Source organism: Dipteris shenzhenensis, chromosome 12 (genome assembly GCF_047967505.1).
Source record: "Dipteris shenzhenensis isolate YYH24624 ecotype China chromosome 12, Dip_SZ_1.0, whole genome shotgun sequence".
NCBI lineage: Eukaryota > Viridiplantae > Streptophyta > Polypodiopsida > Gleicheniales > Dipteridaceae > Dipteris > Dipteris shenzhenensis.
This window is the reverse complement of record NC_141607.1, coordinates 5945222-5966404: the sequence shown is the minus strand read 5'-3', so window position 1 is coordinate 5966404 and position 21183 is coordinate 5945222. Positions and strand designations below refer to the sequence as shown.

Genomic DNA, 21183 nt, shown 5'->3' with positions numbered 1-21183 from the left:
CAACAAGTGAGATATTCACACATACTTCTGTCGAACCATAATCTATTCTGTCGAACCATAATATATTAGATATAAATAGATACTATAGGTGACAAAATACAATAGCAACAATCCTAAAAAAGGTAATCCAATGATATGGTACTCTAGCGACATGTTGATTAACTAGTATGCTGTTGTAGCGATGACAAAACAATACACTACCGTATTAGCGGACATGCAAATCTCACCTTGTGAAGACAATTGTCTATCCAAAATATGTGACCTGCTGCTATGTGGCAGCCCTCCTTGCGGCAACTGTTTGCTGCTTATTTCTGCCAGTTTGCTGCACAGGGCTGCAGCCCTGTGACTTGGCACTGACAGACGAGCCTTGCTCTCCTTGCAGTGTGTCCTGCTCCAGGCTGGTGCTGACTCAGTCATATTCTTCTGATAGCTTTCCATGCTATCTATGCTGCCCATGTGGCAGCCCTGCATATGCCTTAAGATCGGCCTATGGCATTCCTAAATACCGTCTGGTAGACCTCCCCCATGTCCTCCTCATTAGGGGGTTCATAGGTGGGGAGTTGACCCAGATAAACCCAACAGCACTCTCTCGAAAGCACCTGAAAGGGCATCCATAACAGAGTGATATACTGTGATTCTTGATGGTACATGATCTGTTGTGGAGTAAGAATGTCAATCCCATCTTCAAGCTCAGCTTCCTCTATCCAAAAATGCAGAAGTATCGCCATGGTATCTCTTCAAATTGCTCACATGAAAGATATTCTTCATATGCCAGGGGGCTGGTATTTTCAACTCATATGCTTGGGATCCTTCTTTTGGATATAAGGCTGCTGAAATCTGAAATGGACCATAAAACTTTGGTGCAACTTGACATGTTTTGTACTTCCTCTCACTGACTTGATTCTTCTTTTATCAATCTTTAGTAAAAGCCAATCATCCTCTTTGTAATGAACTTCCTTTTTCTTCTTATTGGCTGCCTTGGACTGTTGAACCGATGCCTTCTTGATATGTTCCTTTACCTGCTCAATATCCTGTGACATATCCTCAGCAAACTAGTCAGCAACAAAAATTCGCTCCCCCAAGTGTGTTAATGGAGTGGGTAAAGATTGCCCATACAGCTTTCTTGGTGGAAGTATGTATATTGTTATTATAAGCCAACTCTAACATGGGTAAGAATTATGGCCACCTTCTAGGTTGGTCATGGTCGTAAGCTTAAAGCAAAGTAGTTATGGGCTCAGTGGCATTCTCACTTTTACCATCTCCTTGAGTAAACTTCAGTTTGGTTCCGAGATTCTTTGATAAGGCTGTCCAAAAGTTGCTAATGAAATGGCCATTGTTATCGGAGAAAATAGGTTTTGGTAACCCATGCATAGTTACCAAGGAATGGCATTCCGACATCCAAAACGTTTGGAATGTCGTTCCAAGTAGCAGAACGTTTCCGTTCCTTGGTAACTATGAACCCATGCAACCTAAAAATTTCCCTAATGAATAGCCTTGTTGTTTCAGGAGTAGAGAATTCCTTTTTGCAGGGAATAAAACACGTCTGTTTACTCAGCCTATCTATAACAGTGAAACTTGTGTCAGATTTAATGTGCTGACATACATCACATTGTTGAACGAAGGCTGAAACTTTCTTGTGAAGTAGGAATAGCTGCCTTTGCTTGCCCTGTAAGTCAATGGATTTTTTACCCCTCTCTAATCCTCAAATCCCAAGTATTATTCTTGTTCAAAGCATCCATTTCTTCATTCATAGCAGTTTGCCATTCTGGCTTGTCTACTGCATCTTCGAAGTACAGTGGCTCTTTTGTAGCCATGATGGTAGTCATAAGAGCATAGTTGGTGGTTTCAACGTGAATTGCTTTGCCTTTCTGAGCATATGTCAATGTGGTTGGAGGTCTACTTTTCATAGTAGATCGTCTGAGTTGCTGTGGTTCATCTCAGGGTGCTTCTGGCAATTCTTGATCTTCTGCATCAACCTTTTTTGTAGATGACTATGAAGTTTGTGCGTCTATCTCCTGTGTATTAGCTCTACACACCGTTATAGGGGGTACTTGGTGGGTGGATCACCCCCTTAAAACCTTGTTCTAATCCAACTTCCCATTAGGGAGAACCGAGGGGGGGGGGGGCTCCCTGCTCTTCACGGTTTAAGGGTTGTAAGGGCACATTTGCACGAGGGTCACCTCGTCAGGGCACCTTGTTACCCGTCCAAAGAGTAGAAAAACCCCTTCTCTCAGAGCCTCCAATATTTGCCTTGGGTGGACAAATCCCTCCGAAATAAAATTAGAAAGCGTGGAACATGCAAACCGGGCGAAGATTCATAGACTAGGTTCCTCGTGGGCCGGCCCTTCAGTGCAGGCTGCTAGTTGGTTGTGTGGTCCTTTCGTATGCCGACCTCCTTGCACGTCTCTCCCTCCGTTTGCTATCTGTCTGTGTGTCTCCTTGTACGGCCTTGTCGGTACGCTGGCCTGCTTGCTTGTTTGCCTCCTCCTTTGCTCGCTTCTTCTCTGCCTCTTCTCGTCTTGGTCATGGATTGTCTGTGCTCTGATACCAAATGTGAAGTTCCAAGCTCTTTAAGAATGCAAATCTGTGCAATGCATGTAGAATTTGAATGCTGACTGGCTCTCCAATGGGGGGAGAGCGCGCTCGTGAGAGGACTTTTTTTCTTTTCGACCTACATGCAAGGTGGGAGAGAGATGACGAATGAATGCAATGTGGTAGAGAGAATGCTACGAATGATCACAATGAAATGCAGTACCCCTTCATCAATGTCTCTTGAGATCACTCAAGTTCCATCTTCCCATTTAAATGTACCCTTAGCCTATGACCCTTGCACCTACCATTCAATGCACTCTAATGCACCCTTCCCTTCTATGTTGCCCCTAGGACCTAGACATGTGTGTACATCTTTATTAATAATACAATATTGGCCAATGTTACATAGTTTCGCGGTACTATTTACATTGCTCGAATGATCATAAATACAAACATATACCGCACCATCAAATTAGTGCCTAACAATAATAATGTTGTAATGATTATTAATAACCAAATAATCATTTCTCTTGTCATGACAACTTTGAGATACCACGTTCACTAAAAGTCACATACGCTAATGGTCTTGAATTTCTTAGTAACTTTGTATTTTCCCCTTCATTACCAAGGCTCACCGCCTAAACCACTGAAGAATGATCTAAAAATGAACATGTGAGTAGGCCTTGTAGTTTGTGTGCATGCCAATGAGTATATCTAGTGGAGGTTGATACAGCTCTCATCTTTGTACACCCAAGGTTGAATCTTTGTATGCCTTCGGAGCCTCTATATTGGCTCTAATTTCTCGGCAAGGAATCCACCACATGCACTAGCCTAAACTTCACTAACGTTCATCAAATGTCGTTTGATGTCTACATTGAAAGATGAGAGCTTTTTGAACTGAAATTGTTGACTTGGGTGTCGTAGAGTTTGGCCAAAAAAGAAACCTCCACACAAATCATTAGTATGTGCACAAAACTAACACAAACGTAGCAATGGAAATATGGAAATAGAAAAGGATTGGATGGCGATTACAATTCTATATATCTCACTCATGCATGCATGCATAGGGACACACACACATGTTGTTTGTGCTTGCTGTGTGTGTGTGTGTTTCTCTCTCTCTCTCTCTCTCTCTCTCTCTCTCTCTCTCTCTCTGTGATTTACGATGAGATTCTTGCCTTTTGTTTTGGAGGCTTGTTTAATTCACTTATTCTTGGAAGAACCTCTCTTGTTTTTGTTCAATCATTTATTTTTTTTGTTTTAATGTTATTTTTGAATTCACATGCATTTTGGAGAATGGAGTCCATCGAGGTAGAGTGGAGATGATTCAATAATTTGTTGGTACCCTTAATTGTTTACAAAGGGAGGCCACTCCTGGGAATGTTTTCTTAAATTTCACTTTAGGTTCGATGATAAATTTTCATCTCGTTTGGTGGTGCAGCTCGGTGTTTTGATTGAGGCAATATAGAGGGTAAGGGTAGTTGTGTTTGAGTTTTTCTTCCGGCAGCCACCTTAGCATGTAACATGGCAAGGAAATCTGAATATTGCAGGATAGTTTGGAGTGGAGCCAAAAAAAGGACTAGAAGCTCTAAACTTTTGCCTGCAGGGCTGATGCCCTTACTTCGGACATGAAGCTGTTTGGTGGCTATTATAAGACTTTCAATGGTAATAAACTTTAGTCCTAGTGAGAGCAATGAACAATAGGAGCAAACAGTTTCTGAAGGTGCTATAAGATTGAGCTTGAGATCATGCTTAAGGAGCTTAAGAGGGGGAACACAAATAAACTAATAGTCTAGAACTAGTGCAATGCTGACGGTCTTTGAACTAGTCCAATGCTGCGTGAAGTCCTTGAACACAAATGAGAAGGGGTAACACAATAAAGTGGTCTTGAGCTAGTGCAATGTTACATCAAGTCCTTGAACAAACCTCCTTAACCTTTGTGTTGTCTTGTCAATACATTTGATTTCAAGTGAGGTGTTATAAAATTCTATCTCACTTTGGCTTATTAGAGGAGGAATGTGTTTTGGAACAGATGCTTTGTACTCTTCTGGATTTGAAAAATGGTTTATGATGGGCTTGGCTCCATAGACCACATTCATTTTCGCGTGCTTGAATTATCAGACATATTTGAAATCTGCAATTTGAACAGAACTACTGTATCAGGAATGATAGGATTGTAGATGTATTTGAACAATAAAAATTCGGAATCAAGGTTTTACTAATGTACAGCTCTGTCTATAAGGGAATGTTTTGCAGTCGTTATATAATGCTGTGCAGATGAGTGATCTATCAGCTTGTCATGCAGGGTGTGAAGGTAATTTTCAAGGTTGGCTTGGCACTTTTGAAGTACTGCCATGATGACCTAGTAAGCATCTTTAACTCTGGGTGGAGCAGGCTTTTTGTAGTAGAGCCTTCAGGTCTGGCCTCTGGTCTCCCCAGACTAACCAATACCTTTCTTTTTGAATGCTTTAAAAAATAAAAGGTGAAGCTGCCCTTTGAGAAATTAGTCCATGCATTACGGAATTTTCCAGACGATGCATTGGCTCCAGACACTTTATTGCCCATGGCTTTTTCAATTAAGGTATGCTAATTTCCATTTACAACAAAATTGTGAAATCCTTGTTCCCGTCATGTAATTATAAAGGTTGAAGTGTATCTGAAATGTAGGGGTCGATAAAGATAGAAAATGAATTCTCACTTTCTCTTTGGGGCTGCTGCATGGAAAGTGCAGCTAAAATGTATGTGTCGATGTAGACTGCAAATGAATTGTCACTCTCTTTGTGGGGCTATTGCATGGAAAGTGGAGTTGAAATGTATAGGCTGATTTGTAAAAGGTCTGCAGTGGAATAGGTGGTCTTGAATCAATAATGTCATGACATTGATGGTCAAATATTATGGATGTTGCATGGAAAGAGAGCTGAAGTGTATAGTTGATGTAGATTGCAAGTGAATTGTCACTCCTCTTTTTGGGGCTATTGCATGGAAAGTTGAGCTAAAATGTATCAGTCGATGTGCTAAATATATTTTGGTTGGTTGACATGGGTGGTCTTAGATCCAAAAGGTCATATAATGTAGTCACAATAATGATTGGATCTTCAAAATACACCCTTAAGTATAAAGTCAAATTAATAAATAATGGATATAACATTATAGAGACATAAGAGCCACACTTGATGAGAATTTGTGACTCAAAAACAAACTATATTAGAAATTCTAATAGATCTACTTAGCCCCACCAGGCTTGTTGTAGAAACTACAAAATAAGATTATCAACTACACTATTATAGGTCGAGATATAATGCCACACAATCCAATACCACACAAGCAGCTTTCAACATTAGTCTCTCTTATCTGCTCATAGCAACCCACTCTTCCACTGACTCCACCTCTGTATCCTCAATATAATTATAATGAAGGAAGAAATTCAAGCAGTCAAAGATTGTTTGTTGATAATTTCTTTGTGCAGCCCTTATTGTTTCTTGAGCATCCACATCAAATCATCCATACTGAGTCCTATGATAATGAAGGTTACTTAAGAAGTCTATCATATCTTGTCGTGCTTTTGTCATACTCCATAAAAGTGTTTCGCTCTCTCCTATCTTTAGAATTTCCTCTCTCTCTACTTGCCAAGCGAAAGCTGATATTCGAGCATTATGCACATTATACTGATGATGACTAAGGTCTGATCATATGGATTTTGGTGATACTCTTTGCTAAGTGAGGAGGTTAGATTATGACTGTGCCTTAATAGAAGGTAGATCTGTTTGGTTGGTTTATGTTTGTTTGACTTTTTCAAACGATGAATTTCCCCTGATTCGTGATAATTTAACGTCATGGTTGACTTATCGTTAGATTAAAATATTCCCATTTCATTTGTCTTTTGCATGGATGTCTTTTTTTTTGAGGGGGGGCGGTTAACTAGGTGAGAGGTGGAGAAAGCTAATCCTTTCTTGAGAGAGACCAGCAGGAAAATTACACATTTTGCATTGCTCAATTGGGTCTGTGGGACCCTTGGATCCCTAAGAGGTGAAGACTTGTCACAAGCGAGAGGCTCAGTAGATGGCGATTAGGAAAATGACTGCCATTTGCGCAGGGGTGTCCCTAGAAAAGGGCACCCGCACATTGGATATAAACGATGAGTCTCACTGCAAACCTTTGAGGGGGTCCCATACTTGAACCTAGCCCCATCTTAGTTCATCTATGACCTTGTAGTCATAATATTGTTCCCACCATAAAACAACCTTACACTAGGAAGTTTTAGATGCTCGTTTGGGAGAGACTTCACAAGCAGTTGTAGTTTTTGAATGAAGAGATTTTGGACTACTTTTTTTTATCAAGTATCCTAGAATTTGGATAATCACGACATGAGGTACCCTTTGTACATATAGGGTAGTCTTAGGGTTGAGACACTGTGGCATCCTAGGCCTATATTAGTGAGAGCCTTGGCTCCTTTGGGACATTTTGGGGGGTGGGGCCTCCTAAAAATCCAAAGAAGGGATGGGAGGCTATGTGTAAACCTATGTCTCCCTAAAGACATTTGTGCACAGGTGGGTTTGTAATATGGGACGTGTGGTGTTACTTGGGAGCATGGTGGGTAGGAGTTGTGTGGCCTCTAGCTAGGGGTTGATCCTTGTGAGGATCCATGGTTGAGTGGTGATGTACTAGACTACACTAGTTTTGTCTTTGAATTTGTGTATTGACCTTTGAGGTAGCTTGAGGATAGAGATTAGGTTAGCACGTCCAATAGTTGAGGCTAATCCTTTAGGAGGTGTTTCATTTGGTATCAGAGTTTAGTGTGTTGCAACAATTGCTGAGTTATTGAGGTGGAAAGCCTAGTGCTTGGGGGTAGGTATCTTTGGCCCGATTTCGGCCCGTTTTGGGCTTGTGAGGATGCTAGTATGGTGACCTTGTGCTCCTCCTTAAATTTGTGGCATGTGCGAGGCAAACATGTGCATATACGTGGTCCGCGTACATGTTTATGTAAAGTTGACATGTAGTGAGATCTCAAAGTTGCACGCGAGTTAATAAGCTTGCAGGTGGGTACATAAGAGCGTGCATGTAGGAGTACTAGTGTTTAGCATGCATGTTTTCATGTAGGTGCATGAATGCAACTAGTACACCCATTGTACTAGTAACTTTGTCTCTACCTTAGTTTAACCCAACTTCAATTCAGAAGACACCTTTTTGTGCCTTGCATGCATGCACCAGTAACACTTGGCCACACATGACTAGTGCATGTGGATGGCCAAGAGTTCCAGCTGACTAGACTACTTGCTGAAACCGGACCAGAAACCCTAAAATGACTGCTACTTCCACGCCATATTTTTGAAATATTTCACAAGAACTTCGGATGGAAACTGGAGAACACAAACTGAAATCTGAAAATCAGAATTGCAGCACTTATCTCAAAGATTGTTCGCGATAGAACAAAGGGAGAGGAGGAGGAGACGCAGCATACACAACACTAGTGTCCAGAAATAAGGGCTGGACCCCCCTTGAAGGTCTTTATTGCAATAGAAAATACTTTGTACAACTGGCTCTGAGAAGAGCATGAAGCTGAGTACAACTCTCAAATGAATCTTGGAGGCATGGGGTCTTTCTTTTATAGACTAGGCCTAGCAAAAAGCTAGGGCCTGCTTTCTAAAAGCTACTTTTACCAGAAAACCCAAGCTTTTTAGGCTTTCTTTTCAAATCTGGTGCTGTTGGTGCCTTTCTAATCTCGTGGGCTCTCCTTTTAAAGAGGCTCTCCCCTTGTCCATGCTTTTAGGCCTCGTGGAACCTTCTTTTTGTGCTTTTCTCCCCACTCTTGGGTTCTTTTTGCAAATAATGTGTAGATACACTCAGAGAAGTTTCCCAGGCAAATCCATGCCTCTTTCACTTGGAGTTGAGAGCTTCTTCTTTGACTTTCACAAGCCCTACTAGAGATAGTTCTAAAACGATTGCTTCTTCCAACAGCTCTGTATTCCCCTCGGCTTCTTTGGTTGCAACTCGATCTTAAATCCGAATAAAAAGGAAGCCATAAATCGGCATGGCCAATATTTGGGCATATTATACTCAATGACTTCTCATTCACAAGAGGTGTCTTCCTAAAAGAAAATCAAGAAAACAGTCTTCTTTTCTCCTTGTATTGCCATACAAGGGTTAGGTCTTGAAATAAACATAAGGCAAACTTTATCAACATGAATGAGATACTTAGCCTTGTATATTTCTTGGAGCCTTTCTTTGACTTCTTTTCTTGAGAGACCCCTCGAGTCTTCTCTCATGGAATGATTTGCAGATATACTGATATTGTTTCCAAGTAGTGTAAAGGGTCCATTTAGCTTTTTATGTTTTGAATGAGAAAGAAAGAAAGAAAGAAAGTATATTAACGTCCACTGGAGACCGGTCTATGGGACAGCAAGAAACCCTCTAGTACATCTGCTTTAGGGAGGGCACATGGTAGCTCCCAAGGAGTGCAAAAAGCCACCCCCATTATTTAGAATACCTACATGATAGTCTGGAAGAGTAAATCGCCATACATCAATTTAAGATTGAGAGTCTTTTGGTTTTGATTTGAACTCTTTGATTAGTGCTACGTCTTCACGGTAAATTGCCCATTTTCCATCCTTTCTGGCAGCCCTGACTTTAGCTAATTCAATTGCCTTAATCTTAAGTTGAGCTTGTGGAAGCTCCTTTGCTATCCATACTTTGGTGCCCTTCAACTTGTAAGATTGTTGAAGAAGTTTAATCCACATATCTTTTGACTTCGGTGTAAGGATAGCATGACCTTTATAGTGCAAAATAGAAGCTGGCTTGGAGTCATCGTCATCCTGCTCATCATCATCCACCCATTCAATGTTGGGCAAGCTTGCTTTGATCTTTGTCAATATTTCACTATATGTGTCCTCTTTGTATCAATCTTCTGGGAGTCCCCCTATTCTAATCTTCAGCGCATTATCACATCTAGCTTCGTGTTCTTTAATCTCTGCTTGAATATCTGACTTACATGTTTTGGTGTCCACTTCCACAATCACTTCCTTCTTAGCAATTTGTACTTCAGTGTGAACAAGATCTTTGACTGTAGAGACTAGTTGCGGGTTGGGGGGGAATCCTTACAAAATTTTACAGCCTCATCAATTCCTGCCTGCTTACAGGGCCCTTCCAGAATGTGAAGTCGAGCCCGTTTCAATCGTAGCTCTCTCACTGCCTGATGCAGATAAAAGATCTGATCTTGTTGCCCAAGGATGGGTCATTTTTAGCAGCCTTGTTGGTAATTCCGTGCATATGGAGAGGGTGTCATGGCTGCAATTGTAGAGTACCGAGTCTTGATGGATGTTGAAGGAGTTGAGGGGGACTTGGAGGAGAGGGTAGGTCAGTAGTCCATAGTTGGCTGTCTGTTTGAACCCCCTAGCTTAACCTAACCCCCGGGTTGGGTCAGGGGTTTAGCCCAACCTGAGGTTAGGGTTAGTTAGTTGCTTCTAATGGGTGCGGAGGGAGAGGTACGAATGGAGATGTATGGCTTCTGTTGATAGGCGGTACGGTACTGGTTGCTTGTTGACGGGCTGTACGAACATGGGGGAGAGGTACAGATGACGGGGAGAGGTACGGACGAGAGAGAGAGAGAGAGAGAGAGAGAGAGAGAGAGAGAGAGAGAGAGAGAGAGAGATCCATTTTTTGGGAAGATTTTGTTTCTTGACTTGCTTGTTTATTTAGCTTAGTCACCTTCTTCCTTTCTTCTTTATTTCTTGTTTTCTTTCTCTTTTATTTATTTGACGTATTTTAGTAAGCACTAGGTTTGTCCAAGAGACTCCCCGGGTCTTTAGAAACCCAATATAGCTGCTTATGCTTGGGCACTGATGACGAAATAAATGTTTCTTTGCTTGCTAAGTATGTCTTCCTTTGGTTTTTCAATAAAGTTTTTGTTTACCTATTTTTTCTTCTCTTTCATTTTCTCTTTTATTTTTTGTGTAGATTTCTGGTCTTTACAACAATAAAAAATCTAAATTTGTATGATTGGACTTAATCTAGTATTACAAAGGTATACTGATATTGTTTCCAAGTGGTGTAAGCCTCTTCTTGGAATGGCTTGAGAAATAACTATTCTGAAATAGATTCCATTCACTGCACAAGTGCTCTCAATTCTCAACGGTCTTCTTGCTATCAAACACTGGCAGTGTTGGTCAGACATAAACCTGGAGGGTTCCCAAACTTTCCAAAAGGACATATAATTGATAGATGACTGTAAAACTCTGTTGCTTTGACCATAATAATCCATGAGAAACCATAAGAGTTCTTGTATAGAACAAATCCCAATGGAAACTATTGAATAATAGAATCTTGAAGAAAATACTGGGTTAATGATGACCATAAAATGCTGCCATATTGAGGGCTGGTACTTGAGCATGTCATGCTCCCATAACAAGAAAACAACAAAACTGAATATCATAACTGAAACTCCGGGAGCTGAGATAATATAACTTGAAATAGAAATACTTGGTCAATCATGACCACATGGAATTCGGCCATAAAGGATCGGATACTTGATCATCTCATCCTCCATAAGAACATAATGGATTATCACGATTCCGGAGTGTCGATAGCCTTCACCTCCGGAGTGCCAACAAAAACTCAGTTCGAAGACTTTGTATAAAAGGATGCTCAAGTATGTGTGGGTGTGTCGATTTGTATGTGTGAGATCATATTTTTATACTATGGTCTACACCCACTGTTGGGGGCTGATGATGTCAGTGGGGTTGTCATAGTAGCTAGTCCTTGCTATGCGTGATGGAGTTTATGGTTTTCAATCTTTTGAGTCACTATCGTGAGATTGAAACTGCACTATGTTAAGTTTTTAGAGGATGAGTTTGGGAATGTTCTTGGATTCATTTAGGTATATCATGACTAGCTATTATAACTCAATTCCCTAATTGAAGATCATAAAATCAGGCGCATGACTATCAACTTGCCAACTTTGAACATGCTACCATAGGGTCTGATCTTGAATCTGTCATGAACCAAACTCTTTAATTCATAAAAGATATACAAGTAGTGACTAGTCTTTGACACTTCTCTTTGGCATAAGCTGCTCAAACCCATAAACTAGATATAACTACTTTGAGATTCTTTTGTCTTGGTACTATGTATACAAAAGTCTGATGAGACCAAACAAATAGTCCATAGCCCTGACCACATAAGTCATAGAAAACTGGTTCATAATAGAGACTATATCACTCGTGCACAATAACTTGGAATCCTCCAAAACTGAAATATAACTCGGAATAACTAGCTTGTCCCATCAAGGAATACTTTAGGACTGCTTATGTATGTATAAGCAATCTTATATGCTTGGATTTTGATTCTTGAAACAATCAAGGAAGAAATACTTATCTTGAAAGAAACATGAAGCCACTTTGTCCAAGGACAAGCTTTAACTAAGAAGTCGTTATCTCTTGCTTTTGCCAATTGAGCCAATAGTTCTCGATAGGAATCCTCATCTGAGGACCTTTGCCCCTTCATCTTGCAATCTTGCTTAGGCACTTGGACTTGTGAGGGCTGAGAGGCCGCGGCCATTATGAGAAAAATGAAAATAGCAACTCTTGCTTTTTGCTGCTTTTCATTGCTTTTTGTTGCTTTTACTGCTTCTTTTACGTTGCTTTGGAGAAAAGAAGGCCACGTGTGCTCATGGTTGCTTTTTGGGAGAAGTAGGTGCTTTTCGTGAAAAGCAAGTGATTTTTGTTGCGAGAATTTTGAGCAAGAGATTGGAAGCATGTCACTAAGGATGATGACAGGATGGACGTCTTTCCCACTTGATAGATCACAGAGAAGAGAAGGAAACAGCCCAAGAGATAGGTCAATAGAGAGAGAAGAGACGTTTGGTCAAGACGAATTTGTGCCTCCTGAAAAGTGCCACCACGAGCCTCCTAACAGGAGTGCCCCACCTTCTCGAGCAACAATTAGGTCACAATTGGTGCGCCTCACCCTCCAGCACTCGAACTGATACAAAAAGAGGTGCACCTCACCTTGATTCACAGCTGCGTGCTAGCCTTGAACTTTTTCCACCAAGGAAAGTGGAAATCCTATGCTTTGATACCACTCAAACCGGACCTGAAATCCTAAAACGAACTGGTGATCAGCCTTGAAACCCTAAAAACGAATCAGTTTTGGTAGATATGCAGCTTGGATCCTCAATTTGCAGCAGCTAATCACCAAGATAGATTTTGAATTTTAAAGATATCAGGGAAGAAGAACATCTGATAGTTTTGTTTAACAAGGAGCAGTAGCGGATTTCTTATGGTAAACAAAATAAACTGAGAGACTGCAATGAAGGAGGCCGGGGCTGAATTGGTGAAGCGCCAGAGATGGTAGGAAAGGGGGAAGAGGAGAGGGGAGAGGAAGGGAAGAGAAAGAAAGAAAGATATATTAACGTCCATAGGAGACCTCACGGGTCTATGGGACAAAACGCACACCAAAATCATCATCAGTTAGAGACTGAGAGTCTATGGGGGAGTATAGCAGCTCAGCCCCAAATTATTATAGCATAACTACATTCAAGTACTATATTAAAGGTGGTCTGAATAACATCAGTCTAAGAGTGAGTCTTTGGGTTTAGGTTTGAAATCTCTTATGAGTGCTTGCTCGTCTCGATAAACCGCCCATTTACCTTCTTTCCTTGCTTCTTTCACTTTGATAAGTTCATGCCCTTTGTTTGAGTTGGGTCATAGTGAGCTCTTCAGATATCCAAATCCTAGTACCCTTGAGCTTGTTGGTTTGTTGTCTAAGGATCTTGGTTCTCAGAATCCTTTCTTTGAAATAAATCTGTGCTTGGTTTCCCTTTCGAGTGAGAAGACTTATGTCTTTTTCATCCCAATCGATTTGTGGCATTGCCTTGTTGAGTTGGATAATCTTTTCCTCATCAATACATTCCTCTTCCTCTTCCATTTCAAAATAGCTAAGGCAACTATCTTGCAATCCCCGAATACGTAAAATCTTATTGTTACTTGCTATGGCTTGCTCCTCTCTTACCTCCTTAGCACGAGAGAGATAGGAGGGAAAGGGGTTAGAGGGAGAGGAAGAGAGAGAGAGAAGGAGTGAGGGGAAGAAAGATAGGGAGAGAGAGTGTAGGCAGCACTTAGGAGGGAGGAGGTTGGAGTAGATAGGATTTAGATGTCACATCAAAAGGTGTCCTTGTACATGAGAGGATGGCACTTATATAGTACCTCCTTTGCCCTTTAGACCCCTCTATCTTGCAAACAACCCAAATACTAATTATCCTAACCCCCACTAACTTGACCTACTTTTGGTCTTCATTACAACCATCCCTCCTCCTCTAAAAATTCAATTTGTCCTTAAAATTGCAGGTGATGCGCCCCCTGCTGTAAAGAGGACAAACATGGTCATGCATACTACCAGGGTCAAAAGGAATGATTGCTTTGCCATATACCCTCAATGGTAGCTTCCATGAGTGCCTCAATGAGCTGTCTTTGCATTGCATCTCTGGTTATGCTGTGTCCAGAATTGAAAATCATCTTCATTATAGCTGCTGTATTTGGACTCAAACAGCTCCATAAGCTTCTCCAATACCCCAACATGCCATGGATCTAGAATTCTGACAACGCAGGGCTCCAATATTTGGATACTAGTAGCATACATGTCTTTCAGACGGTCCAGGTGCATCTAGCCTGCGACAAATAATCTTACAAAGACGAATTAGGCCTGCTAGGAGTCATGTAGGCATGGTCCCATAAACTTTCCTTGTCACTGGAGACACCAAAATCCAACTTCCAGACTACACAATAATCAAACACATTGTTTGAACCTATTTTGGTAGGCTGAAAAGTGTTAGCTGTCCATGTTGTTGTGGTAGTAAAAGGACAACACAAACATGCACGGAGAACAAAGGCTATCAGCCATGTGCAACCCAAAGTGTATGTGCTGACCCATAGTCTTGCGTACGCATGCCATATCGATTGCATCTGAGCATCATTGAGCAAGTCGCCTCTGCCATAGTCCTCAAGTACAACTAACCAAGATCCAGTCAAGCCCTCTGAAGAGTACGCCTTCTTTGTTGAAGGAGAGACATGAGCTTGCATACATTGAAATTCAAATCAAGATATGCTGCAACCAAATCTGTAACCAAATTACCATTGGCTGGCTGGATGCTTCTGCCCCTTTTCCCACACAACATCAGCAGGTTGCATGTAGCATGAACATTAAACTTGGAAAGACAAGGCCTAGCCATACATTCTCGTGCAATCATTCTGTTCCAAGTGGCTCCTTCAAGCTAAGTGAGTTCTTTTGCAAAAGCTGCCTCTGCTTAAGCTCTGCATACAAGGGACAATTGCCAAGATTGATCACGTAAGGCTGTGTAATGTATCATGCCTTGAAAAGAATTGCATAAAAAATTTCACATCCGTAGCCACCATGTTCAAATCTGGAATCGCAGTGGCTTCATTTCCGTCTAGGCTTGAAAGCAAGTCTATCAAGCAGCCATTCATTTCAATAGCATGATTCCCTTCTATGATTACATTTTGCATGTGGCAATGAAGGAAGTAGCAAACGCATGGATGATCTTCCTGTGATATCAACACCCATGGATCTTCATTGTTGGTAAGCTGTAATAACTGCATACAGCATAAAGAAGTATAATGCCCTGATGATAAATATGCCAAAATTTGTGGTCCAAAAACATCACCATCAGACTGCATTAGGACTGCAATCATAACAGCTGTATCTTGGGGCTTGTCTTGCTGGCTTATGTCTGCAACTTGCTGGACCGAGAACCATTTTACATATTTCTGAATTTCTAGCTCATTGGCTAGTGACATCTCCTAATCTTTTTGCATGCTACATAAAGCCCTGCATAAGCTGTCCAAAACTAGAGGCATGTTGTCCCATGTTCCCTTCATACGCATAAAGCTGTCCCATGGTGTGCATTAAACCTTCGTGGCTGTTCCACTGTGCCAAATACATGCACATGTGCTCATTTTTTGCCTATCTCAAAGCTCAAAATGTAATGGAGAGGCTAGGAAGAAAGTGCCAAAATAGGCTCGAATGTCCATGGAGAAGGCTTGAGAAAGAGGTTGATGAAGAGGCTTCAAAGTTGGGCTGTGGAAGGCCTTGAGAATAGGGGTAGTACACTAACCTAGGCCTCCCTAAGTCACCTATGACAGCTAGTACACTAACCTAGGACTCCTAAGGTAGTTAGGACACTGACTTAGTCTACCTAACCAAACCAAACTTAATCCAACCCTAGTTAAATTAATCTAGCCTAAGTTAACCCAAATGTTTAACCTTGGTTAGCATTAACCAAACCACACCCAAACTACCTAAACCTAAACCTAACTAACCACACCTAAACCACACCCTAACTACTAACCTAACCCAAGTTAATCTAACCTAAAACGTAATTAAGTCAAATCTAAGGTCTAGGCTGAGGTGACAATTGCACGGAGGCGTTGGAGAATCGACGGCGGGCGACGGGAGCGACAGCGAGTTGACGATGGGCTCGTTGCAATGGTGTTTGGCAGGGCGGCGTTTGGGTTGGCTCACAGTGGCACACAGTCTACACGGGGCTGACATGTGTCGATGCAGAGAGGGCGTCTGTTGATGCAGAGAGGATGGACTGCACATGATGTTTTTGGCACGGGAGCCGTGTAAGGATACCATAGCATAGATGGCTCATTGTCGCTTGCTAGTGACGATCCACATGGGCTTGCTAGTGAAAGCCCCAATTGATTGTCGTTTGATGGGGGGGCTGTTGCCTCAGATGCCACATTCTAGCCTTTTGTTTGTACGTTGGCAAGTTTGGGTTGCGAGAGGTTGAGATTCGGGTGGCCTAATTTCTATGGTGGCGAGGCTAAGACTTGTTGTCGTTATGCTGTGCTGCACACCACCTGCTGCTACATGCAAGATTGGTGATTGTGTTAGCGAAGTAGTCACACCACCTGCTGCTACATGCAAGATTGGTGATTGTGTTAGCGAAGTAGTTGAGTGAAAGATGAATTGGAGTTGCAGAGGTGCCAGGGTTGGAGCTTTGATACCAATGCAATGAAGGAGGCCGAGGCTGAATTGGTGAAGCGTCAGAGATGGCAGGAAAGGGGGAAGAGGAGAGGGGAGAGGAAGGGAAGAGAGAGATAGGAGGGAAAGGGGGTAGAGGGAGAGGAAGAGAGAGAGAGAGGAGTGAGGGGAAGAGAGATAGGGAGAGAGAGTGTAGGCAGCACCTAGGAGGAAGGAGGTGGGAGTAGATAGGATTAGATGTCACATCAAAAGGTGTCCTTGTACATGAGAGGATGGTTCTTATATAGTACCTCCTTAGCTCTTTAGACCCCTCTATCTTGCAAACACCTAAAATACTAACTATCCTAACCCCCACTAACTTGACTCACTTTTGGCCTTTATTATAGAGACGGAGAGAAAGAACATAGATTGCTACCTCCACACCAATTTTTCGCAATATTTCACAAGAACTTCGCGATAGAAAATGGAGAACACAAACTGAAATCTGAAAATCAGAATTGCAGTTCTTATCTCAAAGATTCTTCGCGATAGGACAGAGGCAAAGAAAGAGACACAACACGTGCAACACTAAGGCCTAGAAATAAGGGCTAGACCCCTACGAAGGTCTTTATTAGATTAGAAAATGCTTTGTACAACTGGCTCTGAGAAGAGCATGAAACTGAGTACAACTTTTGAATGAATCTGGGACGCCTGGGGCCTTTCTTTTATAGACTAGGCCAAGCAAAAAGCTAGGGCCTGATTTCTAAAAGCTGCTTTACCAAAGAGGCCAAGCTTTTTAGGCTTTCTTTTTAAATCTGGTGCTTTTGGTGCCTTTTTAATCTCGTGGATCCTCCTTTAAAGAGGCTCCTCCTTGTCCATGCTTTTAGGCCTCGTGGGACCTGCTTTTTGTGCTTTTCTCCTCAGGTTCTACACATTGCACAAACCTGCACTATGTTATGTTTTTAGAGGATGAGTTTGGGAATGTTCCTGGATTCATCTAGGTATATGCTTTTGCCGTATTAGCGGACATGCAAATTTCACCTTGTGAAGTTTTCGTCCATTTTTTCGTTTTCGTTTGCCCTTCAGCTCCAGAGTGCCGATAGAAACTCAGTACGAAGACTGTATAAATGGATGCTCAAGTATGTGTGGGTATGTGGATTTGTATGTGTGAGAGCATACTTTTATACTATGGTCACACCCACTGTTGGGCGCTGATGATGTCAGTGGGGATGTCATAGTAGCTAGTCCTTGCTATGTGTGATGGAGTTTAGTTCTCTTTTACTAATGCAAAGCAAATGTAAAACAAAGCTTATTCTAGTTAACCAAAGTCAACTTTCTTGACCATCGTCAATGCAATACATATTCCTCTTTATGTCTTGGGAGAAGTACCAATTTGGTGACACGTGCTCTCTCTACACATTGGCGTAGTTATTGCATCTCTAGCCTTCTTTCGCTTTGCCGTTGTTTATTCGGGGAGATAGCATCGAGATTTCGCATATAGCTTGCTTGGTCCTTCACATTTGGAAGCGACCCTTTTCGCCCGACAATATTGTGCATTCCTCGCCATTGCCTAGCTTTCCCGTCAAGGAGAAAGGCATTGTCATGCTATCAAATATTTGCGCTTGCACTCTCCATTTCTTATCTTCCTCCTCACAAGAAGTTGTTGAGTTTTTTTGATTAAATATTTTCAGATTGAGATTTGGGATTGAGAAACACGCATTCTATATGTATGCAATTTTGTTATGCTAGCTTTTGATACATGCTCTCCTCCTCTTTGTTTCTTTGGGCTTTGTGCCTGTAGTCTTTGGACTTTCGGTGTATGTGATTGTGACTTTATGCATGTGTTCTTTTGAAAGTGTGCTGTGGTCTACGTGGGTAACTCTTCGTTGAAGTGTATTTGCAATAATTTTGACCTGAGGGATATAGAAAGTCCCATCAGTTTGAACTTATGCAAGAATTTGACTTGAGGTGGGTGACATCTTGAGTAGAATTGATCGTGTGAATCAACCTTGCTTTAGACAGACTTGTATGACTGTCTCACTAATCTTTATACCGAATTTCTTCAAACTGCTTGGGATGAAGCACAAGCTGTGAATGGTCCTCTTGGTGGCAAAATTAGAGAATGTTCCAGTTGGAATGGTCTGCTTTTTCGAAAGGATTAAGTTCTGTGTAACTTGGGTGAAAGATATGGGACGTTGTATCTTGATTGATTGTCATGACAATTCTAGTGCTGGACAGCTAGGGGTCCAAGGACCCTTGGATCCAATGAAAAGAACCTTCTTTTTGCCAAAGCATCAAAATTGTCAATACTGCCAAGTCACTAAAGCTGAGTGCTTGAGATGAGGTGGCCTGTCGTATCCTTGAAAATACCTGAGAAGATGTGATAGGTTTACCACAGAACTCTCAAGGGCAAGATGCAATTCGGGTGTTGTTATGACCTATCAATTGTCATGATTGTCGATTCATTTTTACGAGAGATACTATTTCAGTAACACAGCTTGTTCACTTGTTCGTTGAGAAGTTGTTTAGTCTATATGGTTTATGGGCTGAAGTAGTTAGTGATAAAGATTCCAAGTAGTGCTCAAGAAGTTGGACATTCAACTCAATATGAGTCAACTTATTATCTTGAGTAAATGGACAGACTGAGCGAGTAATCAGACATTGGAAGACATGTTGAGCATGTCTGCTTAAGGCAGTCTGATTGGAACTCTTCTTGAAAACTCTAATCGCGATTGTTTGCCTATCCTGCAAGGCTCTTGCACATCTAGAGTCCTTGGACCAAGTAATGCCCAAGTTCCTGCTATGATTGTTCCTACTTTTATAGGTCATCTACCAGCCCAACCTTTTGCATCTCGGAGAGGAATCACTGTTCTTTTATGCAAGACAGCAGAAGCAATCTAAACTTGAGAGTATGTAGAGAAAAGGATGAACGTTTGTTGCTCAAACAGGCTGAAGCAGAAGCTTTACCAATACAAGAAGTAGCCATGCTCTTCTTCTACTAGACGTCCATAGCCTCCATGCACCTTCCTGAATGGGAAGTGATGAACAAAGTAATGCGCAAGTGCTCACTATGCTTGATCACTCTACTCCTCCACTGATGAGGGATTCTGAAATCCCTTGAAACATAGACGATGAGATCACATACTTGATTTTCTAGCATGGTTCCAATTGTTTTTTGGTTTTGTTATGGTGTTCTGGCTTTTCTAGTGAGTATTTCGGGGGTTGCTACCTCCTTTTGCCTGAGCGTTTTTCTGTTCATTAGGGAAATTTCAGTCAATTTTTCTGGAATTTCTGATTTAATTCTCTAAGCTTGTGACTTCTCATTGAGATATGAAGTACAACACATTATGTCCTTTGTTATCTTTTGTACTAGGCGGGAAAGCATTTAGGCTCACTTAGCTCTTTGACTCCCCAGGTACTTTGTTGTCTTGTAGATCATTTCGGTCCTTTTCGATGCTGATTAACTGTGTGTGTGTTGAGTGTGCGTGCGCGTGCGCGCGCACGTCCATGTGCGGGGTCCATCCGCTGCGCTTCCTATTCTTTGCTTGCCATAGACCTTTCTCTCGTTTTTTAAAGTTGATGTTCTGTTGGCTTTGCTATCCTTAGCTGAAACAAAAAGGTTCTGGAATCCCTTGGATCCCGGACTGATGACATAATAAACTTTGGTTCGTTTAGCACAGTTTTTTGTTTTTGTTTTTGTTTTTTTGGCGGGGTTATGATGTCCATGCTTTTATAGTGAGTATTTCACTTATTGTTAAGGCCCCGTTTTTCTTAGCGTTTTGCTCGCCAGGGAATTTCAGTTGCTGTTTTTGGAATTTCTGATTTAACCCTCTTCGCTTGTGACTTCTCATTGAGACATGGAGTGGTGCACATTAGGCTCTTTATTCAGGCTTTGGGTTACTCAGTTTTATGACACAGTAGCATAGTCAGTATTGTTTGTAAGTAGAAAATTCACAATGGTCTGAATACTTGTTAGTCATCTGAAAAAGGATTGTTAGTCATCTAAAAAAGGGAAATTGCAAGTTTCTGAAGCCGTTTGCAGATAGAAAGTTGTATTCTTTCTGCTTGTGAGTGCAAGTAGTTTTCAGCCTAATTTGTACAAAATGTGGGCAGGTATCAAAGAGGTTGGAAGAGCTTAAGCAGGAGTATGATCAGATGAATAAGCCCTTGCAAGAAGTTCAAAGCTCAAGATCTACCAAAGAGTGGGAATTATCGAAAAGGCTTCAAGAAAAGTCTATACGCTGTTGAGACTTGTAAAGCGATGTAACCTGGTGATCTTGTATTCTGAAAGGTGGCATTGGGCTGCTACTATTTTGCATGGAAATATATCCCATTGATTACGGGGCCTTTTCTAAATCTGGGAATTGGTTGTTTTTGTGTACGAGGTCTTACTCCGTAAGGATGTACTTGTTTTGTCTGCCATTGTTTTGGATATATTCTTATGCGGTCCCCAATATTAACAACGCTGAGTTTTCTTCGCTTAAGGCATGTACTCGCCAGAAAAATGACACAGCCCTTTGGGTGATTTTATAGGCTTGCTGTCGTTTAGGCCCTGGGGCTTGTCCCTGTAGTGAAGGTAATGCCCCACAACAAATGCATTATTACCTTTCTTGTCCCATATTAGGTCAAAATGGTCTATTGCACTCCAAAGAGGAGCATCCTTGACCCTACAAAATT

At 41.6% G+C, this 21183-nt stretch overlaps 1 protein-coding gene across 2 annotated transcripts in view; it reads left to right on the top strand.

Annotated features, from left to right (window-relative positions):
• Positions 1-20889, top strand: part of LOC147895733 (uncharacterized) — a 60833-nt gene extending 39944 nt beyond the window's left edge. The window contains exons 6-8 of one of the 2 annotated variants that reach the window (XR_015541880.1): positions 4810-4897; positions 5015-5113; positions 20620-20651. Coding sequence is in view for 1 of the 2 variants with exons in the window: in XM_087382466.1 (XP_087238592.1) it covers positions 4838-4897; positions 5015-5113; positions 20620-20754 (294 nt within the window). In the remaining variant the exon portion in view is untranslated. Of the gene's footprint in view, positions 1-4809; positions 4898-5014; positions 5114-20619 lie in introns of both variants that reach the window. The other variant, XM_087382466.1, reaches the window with a different exon arrangement.
• The last annotated feature ends 294 nt before the right edge of the window (positions 20890-21183 follow it).